Consider the following 13,328-nt stretch of genomic DNA (forward strand, 5'->3'; position numbering starts at 1 on the left):
GCATCTAGCAATGTTGTATGCTATAGATGCGAAGGTGTGAGTCAGGCCTTAAAGTGCGTTTATAAGCTAAGGCAGTGCTCCATTTCTCTCTCTCTACAGTTTGACAGCTCATCCGTCTCTGAAAACCAGACGGTGAAATATATCTTCTCCTTCGGGCTGAGCCATCAAACTGCCATTACGGCAGTCGATTGGCGGGGGGAGATTTAGCGCAGGCGGCGGCGAGCGCGCTCGCGGTAATCAGGCGGCGGCCATTAACCCATTCTGACCTGAGATCAGATTCATACGAGGTTTCCACTGGACAACACACTGGTCTGATTAACCCATTCTGACCTGAGATCAGATTTTAAAAAATGTCAGTCGTTCTTTGATTTTTCAAAAACAGCAGACCTACAAGCTCGTAGCGCGCCACTCGGTGGCGCGCTATGAGCTTGTAGATCTGCTATTTTTCAATAGCTAAAGCATAACATGATGCAGTAAACACCAAAATGGGTTCCCGGCCAGAATGGGTTAAACACAGCTCAGATTGAATTCTACACAGTGCAATATCAAATTGGTGATCTTTCTGTGCGGCTGCGCTCGATAAAGTGCAGTTAGTGTGACGTGCCAACTGCAGCGGGGGGGCAGCGGGGTTGAGCTCAGGCTGTCTGTGGTGTAAAATGACCAGCCTGGCTGTTCTGAGATCAGACATCCCGCTGGGTGACGAATTGAAGTGGCAAGGTGCACGGCCCAGCTGCCTCTCTCCAGCACTCTTTCACACTCTCTCTGTTGCTCGCCAGAGTGGAGAGGAGAGAGAGAGGAGGATCTAATCTGAGGCGGTTCATCTCTTTCTTTCACCCCCCCCCCCCCCCCCCCCCCCCCTCTCTCTCTCTCTCTCTCTCTCTCTCACACTTTCCCTAGGGAGAAGTTTGTTCCTCTCGCACGCACGCACACACACACGCACAGCCCTTTGTCACTTTGTCTCTCTCTCAACCTCCCCTCCTGCTGTCTTCATCTCTCTCTGTTCTCACACCCTTTCACCCCCCCCCCCCCACAAACACACTCACACAGACACACACACGAATGCACGCGCACACACACACGAGCGCACACACACACACACACGCACACACACACACAAACACACACACACACACACACACGCGCGCCCACGCACGCACGCACAAACACCTATCTTCGTTCGTTCTATAATTGTGCTCCTCTTTCTCATTAAACATGTTGTCAGTATTGCTCCACATCGCTCTGGGCATTCCTGGAGTTAAGTGGACCGCCTGCCTGCTGGTATCAGGGAGCACCTTGGATCTACAGCACGGCATGATGTCTGCTGATCTCTTCTCAGCTCAGAGAACAGCAGACATTCAGAGCATCCTCCACCAGGATCACAATCTTTGTTGTTGTTGTTGTAAAGCAGCTGCTCTGACGTATTGATCTTCCAATTGATCTCTTTTTTTTTTTTATAATGACCACCTTTGTTTTGGATGTGCGTACACTAGTTGAACCCCCCCCCCCCCCCCCCCCCAAACCCCATAGAATATTATATTATATATATATCACTAGAATTTCGCGGCCCAGGTAATTGCGGGAGTTGACTCCACATAATAACTTATGAGAGAGGGGGGGGGGGCAGAGAGAGAGACAGAGAGGGAGACAGAGAGAGAGGGGAGACAGAGAGAGAGGAGAGAGAGAGAGAGAGAGAGAGAGAGAGAGAGAGAGAGAGAGAGAGAGAGAGAGAGAGAGAGAGAGAGAGAAAGAGAGAGAGAGCCTTGGTAGCTCATTAGCGAGTTTCCAGAATGTTCTCCTTAACGTTTCCTAAGTGAGCCACGGTCGACCCAGTTCTGTCCTTGGCTCTAATCTATTCATTAGCATTCAAACAGCAGCATCTTTATCAGCAATTAAGCCATCTGATAAATGGGGCTTGAAGAAGAGACCTCTCCAGTCTTCAAATGAATTCACCACTAAATAGTCCCATACAATACCGAGCACTAATAACTGGATTATACACTCCACAAAGTCTGCAGGAGCAAGTTTTGTCCTCACACACTTTAAACCCGTTGGCTGGTCAATGAGTTGATTAGTAGGAATCAGTAAGTGATTGTGAACTGCTGGTGACATTTATAGGCTGGTGTCTTACCATCGTCGTCTCCTGGATGGAGCCAAAGCTGTTGATAAAAATATTCACTCTGTCTTCTACTGGGATTCCTGCAAGAAGAAATAGAAAGAAATAGTATAAGAGGTTGTCTTCAAGCAGTGCATCCTGAACCCGTGGAAATGTTGGTCACAACAGGTCCTCCTGACAGGTTTGAACAGCCTTAATGGAGCATGACTGTGTGCATTATTTAAAGAGTTATCCCATTTTGACCTGAGATCAGATTCTAAAAATGTCTTCTCTATATCCTGACAGTTTTCTGAAAAAGCTATGTTTCTATGTCAGTCGTTCGTTTCTAAAATAGCAGACCCACAAGCTCGTAGCGCGCCACTCGGTGGCGCGCTATGAGCTTGTAGATCTGCTATTTTTCAATAGCTAAAGCATAACATAATGCTAACACCAACGCACAAAATGGGTTAGGATTATCATATTAAAGGATATATCTATATTTGACACATTAAAACAAATCACCTTTAATGCACCTTTAATGTGTGCATTAAACTTAATGCACACATCTACTTATAAGCCTTTTTTTGGCCACGTCAAATAAACATTTCCATGTGAATGGAGCCTGACTCTGGTTACACACAAACCTCGTTGCCCATGCAGCTTGTGTACCACAATTGTGATGATTTGATTGGATGAGCACGGACTGTGATGATGTAGTATGATGATAAGATAACTCATTGTATATATTGCATGTAGCTTTTTTCTTTTTGGGCTTGACCCTGTCTTATAGTTATTATTATTATTACTAGAGTGGTGCCTGTGTTGTAATGTCAGAACTGTGGCCAAGAGGTGCCCGCACATCCACACATTTCAACGGGTGCAGGATCCAAACGATGAACTAAGAAAGGACAGAGGAGATCCGCACACCGTTTTAAAAGCTCCCAAAAACAATTTACTGACAACAATACAACCTTTCGGCCTCAGGTATCTTCGTATACTCTAGTATACCTGACGAAGGCCCCTGAGGCCGAAACGTTGCATTGTTTTCCGCTCTGTTGTCAATAAATTGTTTTGGGAGCTTGGTTAGCTCAACCGTCTGGGCACCAAGCCAGCCTGACGGCGTGCCGCGGGTTCGACCCCCGATCCCGACGGCCTTAATTGCCACGTGTCATCCACCCCCCATCTTTCTCCCCATTTCCTGTCTACTTTCAACCTATCAATAAAGGCAGAAAAAAGCCAAAGAAAAAGGGAAAAAAAGTAACAGTTATTATTATGTATGTGTCCCTTTTATGCCCATATATTGAGTTACTTGTCAAGCATGCCAAATGAGAGACTTTTGTGCTGGTTCTGGGCAACCGGAAATGCAGAACTATAACTTTGCTATATATAGTATATAGATTCTGTCTTAACACAAGCATTAAATGCCATTGACAATGAATGGAGAATTTACATCATTATGTGTCTGAGCAAATCGGCTGTCGGTATGTCTGTCGGTATGTCTGTCGGTATGTCTGTCGGTATGTCTGTCGGTATGTCTGTCATTCTTGGTGACGGAACTAAGGTATGTTTCAAGGTTGGTATAATAAGATAAGGTCAATTAAAAGAGGATTATACGGAGACATTGGAGATGGAGCCACTTGGAGGGGGCGTGAGGGGGGAGGGAGGGAGGGAAGAGGGGTGAATTTTTTTTCCTGGGAATTGCACTTGTGTCCTATGTATACATAGAAATGCTGTCTATACTGTACTGCTTTTTCCAAATAAAATAAATATTATATAAAAAAAAAAAAAGGTCAATTAAATAATTGATTAGAGATCACTTCATACAGGTGTGATTTTTATTATTATTATTATTATTATTATATAGAGCTGGTCATTACATTTATACCCACGAGAGGACACTTGCTGCCGATTGTCTCGAACTAACTTACAAGAGGTAATGTGTGAACTAATATTTATGTCATGTTTCAGAGTTTAACTGACTTAGATAATTACACAAAAATGATATATAGTATGTATTGTGTCCCGGGCCTAAACCTAAAGTGGGTTGGCCCGGAACACAAATAAAGTGATACTGAGAAGAACCACACGACGAAATCAGCAAACTATACCGATTCCTGATAAGCCATGAGTTACAATGCACAATCACCATGCATGCACTGCAGCACCCCATGGTGTTGCTTTAAAACACTGTCCTGTAAAAGCAGCTCAAAGTTTAACGGGCCCGCTGGGCTCTAGTGATGTCCAAGGAACATCTTTGGATGAAACTTTGGGAGATTATAACTGCGATGTTAAATGCATGGTAGTGGCTTTCATCTTAACCCTGATATGAATAGCAGATGTTTGGCTGCAGTACACCTGAGCAGGGCAGTGAGCCACACGCTGGTTCAACACAGACCACATCAAACACCAAAATGTTGGACTGGAACCCAGTCTGATTCCAGAGGCTGGACAGAGTCAGAGGGTCTACCTTGTGCTGCTATGACCATCAGACAGGCTCCATTTCCGTCTGATCTTTCTAAATACACTGTTTTGGGGGATTTAGCAGTGGGGAAGGGGTGTTCCCCCACTAAATTTGGTATTTTTTGGTTACCTGTCTAAATCCCTGAAACACCTCCGTTACCCGATATATTATGCATAGGTGTGGTTTGGGCGTTACAATAATTAAACCAATCACCAGTCCACGTACCATTGCCCGTTATGCCCAGTTCTATATTGCTTCAAAGCCTTACGGTCTATAGCCCATGGAAGAGTGTTGCGTTGCTGCCTTGAAGTCTCACTTGTGCTGCACTCCCCGCCCCCTCGTGCCGTTCTTTTTTTTTTCTCTCCACACGCACAGAGCCACGAACACTCGTCTTTTCATTGAGTCACAAGTCGCTCAAATCTTGCTCATTTTTTTAAATTCAAATGACTATGTCAACTACTTCGGGCTTTCATTTGGTATATAGATCGTGCGTGTAGGCCGCCTCTACGGAACGGTATGAAGCGAAAAGGAAAGTCCGGTCTAGATTAAACCCCATGTGCTGCTATGGGGTGATGAGCTGAACGAGCAAATGGAATCGCGCACACTGCACAAAAATGCCTGGCACAAATAACGTATTTGACTTATACAATTATATAAACACAAGGAAGTGGCAGGCGCTCACTTCTGCTGATTGTATGAAAATTACAAAGAGATGCATGCATAGGAGAATAAGGAGAGATGACGCAGCCTGCACTACGCGGACATCTCCATTGAGGCGCGGTGCGCGCCGCTCTTTGCCAAACTAATTTGGCATACGGTTTACGGGTGCTTTTATCGCTTTCCCAAATGTGTTTGACCAAAATAGCAGTTTAGGGGAAAGCGTGCCAGCACGCCCATGACCACACCTCTAGGCGCAAATACCGGTGTCTGCAAAAAAGATAGCAGGTGATGTTGGACGAAAATATTATATAATATAATTGCCAGGGACGTTAAGACGAGATGAATCCAATTATGCACTGATTGCCAGGGACGTTAAGACGGAAATAAATATGTATATGTATTTTTTAATCGATATTGTGATGACATGCTGTCACGTTCCGTGACATGTTTTGTACTTTCTTGTGTTTCTTGGTTTTTAGTGTTTTACTTTACTGTTTTCCTGTGATTTTGTAGTTTTGTGTTCCATGTTTCTTATTTCCAGTTAGAGTTGATCTTGCACTGTGTAGCCTACCTTTTATTTTGTAGTGTGGTTTTGTGCTTTCCTGTCTGCCCCTGTATTCTGTACCTGCCTTGTCTCACCAGTACTGTGATTAGCCTATGTTTTGCACTTGTGTCCTTTTAGTCTTAGCCTATCCCTATGTTGATTGTCAGTTAGTTTCACCTGTGTCCTGTTACTCCCTGTGTCTATTTATACTCCCCTGTTTGTGCAGTTCCTGGTCGGATTATTAGTTATTGTCACAGTTTTCTTGTTGCTCCTGTCTTCCTAGTGTTCCTTGCTCCTAGTGTTTTTTTATTTTCCCTTTGCTCCTCATGTTCCTTGTTTTGTTGGTGTTAATAAACACTTTGAACTTTTCCTGACTGTCGTCCTGCGTTTGGGTCCTACCCTCTGTGGTCTCGAACCGTGACACATGCACATGACATGCATAATAGTCTAGAATTACATTTTCTTTCTTTTATTTATAATGGGCTAATTGGCAACGAGAGCCAAAACTGGTGACCACCAGGTGACGCTGAAAGAGTTTTAAGGGACAGAGAAAAGCTCCTATATTTGTAATTTTCGAGCAGCGGCTGAATTGCGGGTCGCGTTGCGGGTAAAGGCGGCGATGAAATTGGAGCCCTTAGTGTTGCACGTCCGTTTTAGCTGTAGTATAGCTGTGCTAAACAGATCTATGCGGGAAACACTGTCACAGCTAACTACCGTTATTATAGGATACTGGAATGTTTAACTTGTTTATCTGTTTATTTACTTAAATAATTACATTGTAGTTGTAATTCCTCCTAGTGATTCAACCTGGTACTATTGTTTGAATTCTTTTTTTTTTTTTACAATGTGCACAATTCGCTGCTCCGTTAATTAACATATGGCACTTTCTGTGATGCTTTCTCACAATCATGTAGCAGTTAATATCCAACTTTGAAACTCGGGTGGTCGAAATACAGTCCCCCAATCACTTTGCTGGATGTATTGGGCAGCCATGATGTTTGCCATGATGTTAGATACAGCGGCGCGTGCACGGCCTCCCCACATTATAAGAAATAACTTGCTAAGTGGGGAAAAAGAGAGCAGAACTTTTACTGTACTGGTGAGTAGGCCAACCAATTCCAAGCATGTCTGTAAGTTTATGTCAGTTCATGAATAGTACTATTTCCAGACAGCCCCGATTGAAAGAAGCGCATAACCAGAGGCTGCATAACGATTGGCCTATACCAAGCAGGCAAAATAGTTCTACCTACTGCTTGGGACCAGAATAATTGCATACTGTTTGTTTTATTATTTATTCGCATTTATGTTTTCTCTGACTTTCTGAAAACTTTCATCAGATTCGCTCTAATGGAAACAGATCTAGTGAAATATGTATGAATTGAACTGAATTTAATTGACATAGTGACAGAAACAAGACCAGGCACAGACAGAGGCAGACGAACAGAGAGACTTGCCTTTGAAGTTGGGTCTGATTCTGGGGTCATAGGTGAGCAGTAACCTATTCAATATGTTACTGGTTGTATTGGCAGGAACACGGGCCAATTCCTCTGTGGACATCTGTCTGCAGGGGAAAAAAACAAACAGAGAGAGAATGTGAGAAAGGAAGATGGAGGGAAAGAAAGAAATACACAGAAAGGGAAAGAGAGTTGAAAGAACGAAAGAAAGAAAGAAAGAAAGAAAGAAAGAAAGAAAGAACATTGGCTAGTCACATTCCTGGCAGGTCCCAGAGAAACAGATGTACAGAAAGAACCTCCACTTCTCTGTATACTGTGATTAAACTCTTAACCCGAGAGCTGATTGAGTTAGCTCTGAGTTAAGACCACCCAGCCAGTGTTAGCATGCGTTACATCCACAGATGACACTTAGAGATGTTCACAATATATCATCATTGAGCTTAACCACTTAAATCCTCTATTCTTAAGTGTACTCGGACCACTTTTTGTCTTTGCCCTAAAATAGCCGAACTACAGTACAATCTCACAATGAGTCGCAACGCCCCCTAGAATAGCGATGCATGTGCTTCAAGTGGTTAAGGGATTCCATCTGTAGGATAGAAAAAGCACATCTGAGAGATCTGCTAGGACAGTTTACCTGGATGTTTATTCAGTCTCCTTTGTGAATAAGACAGCTACAGCATGGTCGCTGGCTAGTCACAAACGACACTTATAATACAAATAAAATGTACAAAGAGAAGAACACAGGATCAAAAGAAACACACACGCACGCACGCACAAACTGTACACACACAAATAAATAAACCGGTAAGACGCCTGAGGGCGAGAAGCACGCATCCGCCTGGGTGACAGCAGACTGCTGGGCGAGCGCTGGCGCTTTGGAATGGGGGGGTCAGATCAACATATCCGCCTGGGTGACAGCAGATTGCTGGGCGAGCGCTGGTGCTTTGGCATGGGGGGTAAGATCTTAATTTTCGAGCCTGTTGAGAACTCTAGTTTTTGCACTAATACCGTTGGGGCAGGCCCGTCTAGAGTTTGAATGGACAGGTATCAGTCAAAAGGGAGACATCGAAGAGGAAGGACGGACGGGGAAGGATCAACATAGGGAGTGTCAGAACAGGTCAGCTCCATATATGGAGATCTAAGGGTTTGAGGTCAGATGTAGAGTTGCTGGCCAATATTGATGACATCAGGGATCTACATATATGGGCTTAATAATTAATATTGACGACATCAGGGATCTCCATCCCTGATGATGTCACGTGATGTCACGTGCTCCAGCCCTGATGATGTCACGTGATGTCACGTGCCCCGGCCAACACACAAACTGACGGGAAATGCACGATTCCACAGTTAACTGCGACCTTCGGTCGCAATAAATACTAACGAAATAAAAGAGGATATGTCTAATCTTACGACGCAGGTTTTCATAGTACATGCGGTCACAACTCCTACTGAGCAGTGTACTGTATATACAGAACATTAAACAGCAAAGACTTTCCACTGAACACTAAAGCAACAGCTTCTGTTTTGTGACAGGCCGACTGGTTGAAATAATAACAGCACACAGCAGAGAGGTAAAGAGAGAGTATACAAGAGGGGGAGGCGGGGGGTATGGGGGGGGGGGGGGGGGGGGGCAGGCTTTGGCAGGGAAGACAGGAAAATGGAAGGGCTTCTATGTGGGTGGCAGTGAATTCCCCCTCCCAGAGCACTTTTACATTACATACTGTAAACCTACCGTGCACCCAGGATGACTTAAGTGCCCAGCAGGAACTGTGTGTGTGTGTGTGTGTGTGTGTGTGTGTGTGTGTGTGTGTGTGTGTGTGTGTGTGTGTGTGTGTGTGTGTGTGTGCGTGTGCGTGTGCGTGTGCGTGTGCGTGTGTGTGTGTGTGTGTGTGTGTGTGTGTGTGTGTGGTGTGTGGTGTGTGTGTGTGTGTGTGTGTGTGCGCGTGTGTGTGCGTGTGTGTGCGTGCGTGTGCGTGGAGTATGCGTATGTTTTGCGGTTTCCCTGATCAAAGTGAAAGCCATAACGTTCAGCTAAACCTATTTTTCTTTCTCTTTCAGCTGATCATTCTGACAAGCCTTGTAGCTAAACTGGAACCAACTGGTTTTAGTGAATCCTCTCAGACACAGTTTAGTGCCCGATATAGACCATCCACACGGCTTTGCATTTGCCACTATACCGCTTGAAAAGGCTTCCCCTGCCGAGTGGAAAGGCTCATTGTCGAGGCATTTGTTCCCTTTTAAGGTGTTTGAGTTGCAGGAAGTTTAAAAAAAAACAGCATGTCTAATCAGGTTAACGTTGAGATGAGAGGGAGGATTACAAATGTTGTTGGCGGACCTGATGAACAACTTCAATGTGAGACAGTGACCAGCTCTTATCAAATACAATTTGTCACACAACACAGGTTATACCGTATATTTTATCCAATGTAAAATATTCTGTAAAACATATTTCTCATCAAAAATAGCGGTCCAGGCACCTTGGCTGGTAACCCAGTCTGGCAGTGTGCCGCGGGTTCGACTACCGATCCCGACGGCCTTTACTGCTTGTCACCTCCCCCATCTCTCTCCCAATTTCCTGTCAGCCTACTGTCTGTCCCTCCATAAAAAATATAAAATAAAGGTGAAAGCCACAACAAAAAAAACATAGATATCATGGGGGCGCCCACTGGCCAAGTGGTCCAGGTGCATGCCACATATAGGCTTTGGACTGACAGCGCGTTGCGTGTTCGAGTCCCGTTCATGACGACCCTTGCTGCGTGTCTCTCCCCTTCTCTCTCTCTCCCTCTCCTGTCTATCTTCACTTGATACTGTCAATAAAGGCAGAAACGCCAGAAACAAATCTTAAAAAAAAAAGAAAATATAGATATCATAGGGGAGCAAAATCGGTGAAAACATGGGTATTATTTCTTAAATATTCCTAAAAAATAAAACACCAATTCCTGGGACATGTGAGAATGGACCAGTAAAACAAATCCCATTGTGTGTCTCTATCACTAAACACGGGTGAAATTCACCCGAAAAAAAAAAAACAGGGCCGTGCAGGGCAGGGAAACAAACCTACTTTCTATGATGTCACTGAGCATCATGAAGGTTACTGAAAGACCCACCCACCCGATCAGACATCAGCGACATTATGAAAATTACAAAAATATAATTGTCCGGGTGAAAATCCCCCGTGTTTATACTGTTTAAACAACACAAAGATTCAAATGTCTGTTTCTGTAGCATACACAGTATGTAGCTCAAAATGTGTTTCATAAAATGCCTTCTGTTACAGTTATGTCATGCTATGTCCTTTTATGTCATGCTATGTCCTAGCTGTTAAATAAACGATGTCCTGCTACATGTATCTACTGTTATTTATGTCCTACTGTGTCACGTTGTTATGTACTGTTGTGTACCGCTATGTCCTGATGTCACGTACTGTTACGTCCTGCTATTTCCTGTTATGTAATGCTACAGTATGTCCTGTTATATCCTGCTATGTCATGTTATGCACTGACTGCTATGTGTCTTGTTATGTACTGCTATGTTGTGTAATGTACTACAATGCCTTCTATGTCCTGTTCTGTCTTATGGACAGGGCTGTCAGAGGTCCAGCTGTACTTACGAGGGACAGAAAACCTGTGGTTTGCCTTTCCTTCCCTTGTCTTTGGCTTTGGCAGTGCCTTCCTCTAAGCAGAGCAGCAAGATCAGGAGAAGGACGGATAGATTCTTCACACAAGTTGAGACGTTTTCCTGTGAAAGAAAGGGACAAAATAAAATGAGGGTAATGTATTCCATTCGTTTGAATACTCGTCAATTAGTCTGGGTAAGAGTGACAGACAGAACGACGGATAGGTGGATGGACAGAATCATAGGGAATTGATGGATGGATGGATGGTAAATTTTTATGTAGCTGTTCAATCAATCAATCAATCAATCAATCAAGCATACATGCAGCCTTAAGTGAGGCTCATCCACACTATAGCACTGACAGTGACCTCTAAAAGGTCAGGTGGACCAAAAATGAGACCAGAAAATTAGGGATGGATCGGAGTCATGGGACGATATGAAAATGACATACATGTCACGATTATTGTGGCAAAAATAATTGCGAATAACGATATTATCACGATGATCAAAATATGCTTAAAACTTAAAATGGCACTTTTGTTTCACTACTTGAACCCCCAGCACCCCTTATTCTGATTATCGTAATCGTTTTCTTTGTTCTTTTTCAATTTTCCTCCCATATTATATATAAGAAAATACACCTCAACCATAGTATAGTGGCTCTAGAACCGGGCACCTCTGCTGGGACATCCAGTAAAGAGACTTTATTTAGTGTAAATCCATATCATTTAATTTAGTTGTGGTGCTGAGAAAATCCTCTGTGCCTGAACCACACATACTATAAATCAGGACTTGGGTACAGACCCACGAACGTGTGTTTACCATAAATCTCTCTGTTAGCAGATCCAAGGCCAGACTAATGGTAACACAGCCATAAGTGCGGTATACACACACTTTCTACTCACAGGCCGCGTGCTTGCAGGGTTCCTCGATAGCGGTCATTAATCAGACAGCAATAGTAATAGTGTACAGTATCTCTGGCTTGATTCATCCCTCTGAGGGAAGAGGTGCCCTTTACCTCCGCTGGGACGGGAGACCTACAGGCCGGTGCAGTGCTGGCAGAATAGAACTCCAGCCATTTACTGTCTAGACAGTCTCTCTCTCTCTCTCTCTCTCTCTCTCTCTCTCTCTCCAACTCAACTCAACTCAACTCAACTCAACTCAACTCAACTCAACTCAACTCAACTCAACTCAATTCAATTGGGCTTTTATTGGCATATTATATGGGATATGGGAAACATAATGCCAACGCAAGTGTGAAATAAATAAAAAAGAACACACTCTGGGTGACTTCTTGTGTGAGCGGCGCTCTCATCATCATACATCACTTTCCGTGCTCATACACAAAGCTGTGCATAGGAGCTAGTGCCGCTCCAAAAAAATCACACTCGTGTGAAGTGAGGGGCGCTCTTATCATCATAAATCATCGTACATCACATTCCGTGCCCAGCCAATCATCTCAAATGTGTTACACGCAAGCTGAGCATAGGAGCCTGGGGCTCAAAAGAACTACCAAAACTGAAACCTGGCTCACAATACAGGATAATCGGGAGATATTTTTGGGGGAAGGTGGGGTTCCCCATTTGCGTTTTCCCCAGGATGGCTGGGGAAGAGGCGGCCTGTGATTGGCTGGGGAGGTTATAGTGCTCACATTTCTTCTGGCTTTACCATTGGCTGCTTGTCTCAGGCGCGCACTCACTCGCCCAATGGCTCACTCAGGGGCATATCTCACGAACCCGCCCCGATAATTTTCAAACACGTTTGATATTAATCTAGATGACTATGCAACTATAGTGAGCTGGCGGGCTGTGGCGCGTGCGGGTCACGTCTGAGAGAGACAAACCTATATACAAGGAGAATTAAGTGAATGAGAGGACTTTTGACATGGTGACCAGTCGAAACAGCCGGTGGTTAGAGCTATAAGGCTTGGCGAGAACCCGACTGTCTTCCCAGATATATCACGACCATTCCTCGGTTGAAAATTAAATCAGGCGAGCCGCTGCTTTACTCCAGTGCAGCAGGCACGATCATCTTAACCCATTCTGACCTGAGATCAGATTCATACGAGGTTTTCCACTGGACACACACTGGTCTGATAAACCCATTCTGACCTGAGATCAGATTAAAAAAAATGTCAGTCGTTCTTCGATTTTTCAAGAAATAGCAGACCTACAAGCTCGTACCGCGCCACTCGGTGGCGCGCTACGAGCTTGTAGATCTGATATTTTTCAATAGCTAAAGCATAACTTGATGCTAACACCAAAACGGGTGCCCGGTCAGAATGGGTTAAGCACTTCCACCCCAGGCCAGCATCCATATTCTTGGGGGAATCACAGATCTGCAAGTTCAACAACATAATATTGTCGAGCTTGTCAATCTGCGCTATTGTTGGCCATCGATTTCGTGTAGATGCGAAAAAGTATACATGCCAACTCAGGTCTAGTTTACTAAGTCTAAAGGGTTCTTGGGTTAATCTTTTTGTGTAAAGGGATTCCA

General features: G+C 44.2%; 1 protein-coding gene across 1 annotated transcript in view; it reads right to left on the minus strand.

The window, feature by feature from the left end:
* The window catches only part of glrbb (glycine receptor, beta b), a gene marked incomplete at both ends in the record, with an annotated part of 39,121 nt that overhangs the window by 21,525 nt on the left and 4,268 nt on the right, over window positions 1-13,328 (minus strand). Inside the window, 3 exons of the mRNA XM_080773329.1 lie at window positions 2,129-2,196; window positions 7,212-7,318; window positions 10,828-10,955. Of these exons, the coding sequence (XP_080629455.1) occupies window positions 2,129-2,196; window positions 7,212-7,318; window positions 10,828-10,955 (303 nt within the window). The remainder of the gene's footprint in view (window positions 1-2,128; window positions 2,197-7,211; window positions 7,319-10,827; window positions 10,956-13,328) is intronic.

Source organism: Protomyctophum bolini (genome assembly GCF_963924005.1).
Source record: "Protomyctophum bolini genome assembly, chromosome: 10".
In the NCBI taxonomy this organism is placed as follows: Eukaryota; Metazoa; Chordata; class Actinopteri; order Myctophiformes; family Myctophidae; genus Protomyctophum; species Protomyctophum bolini.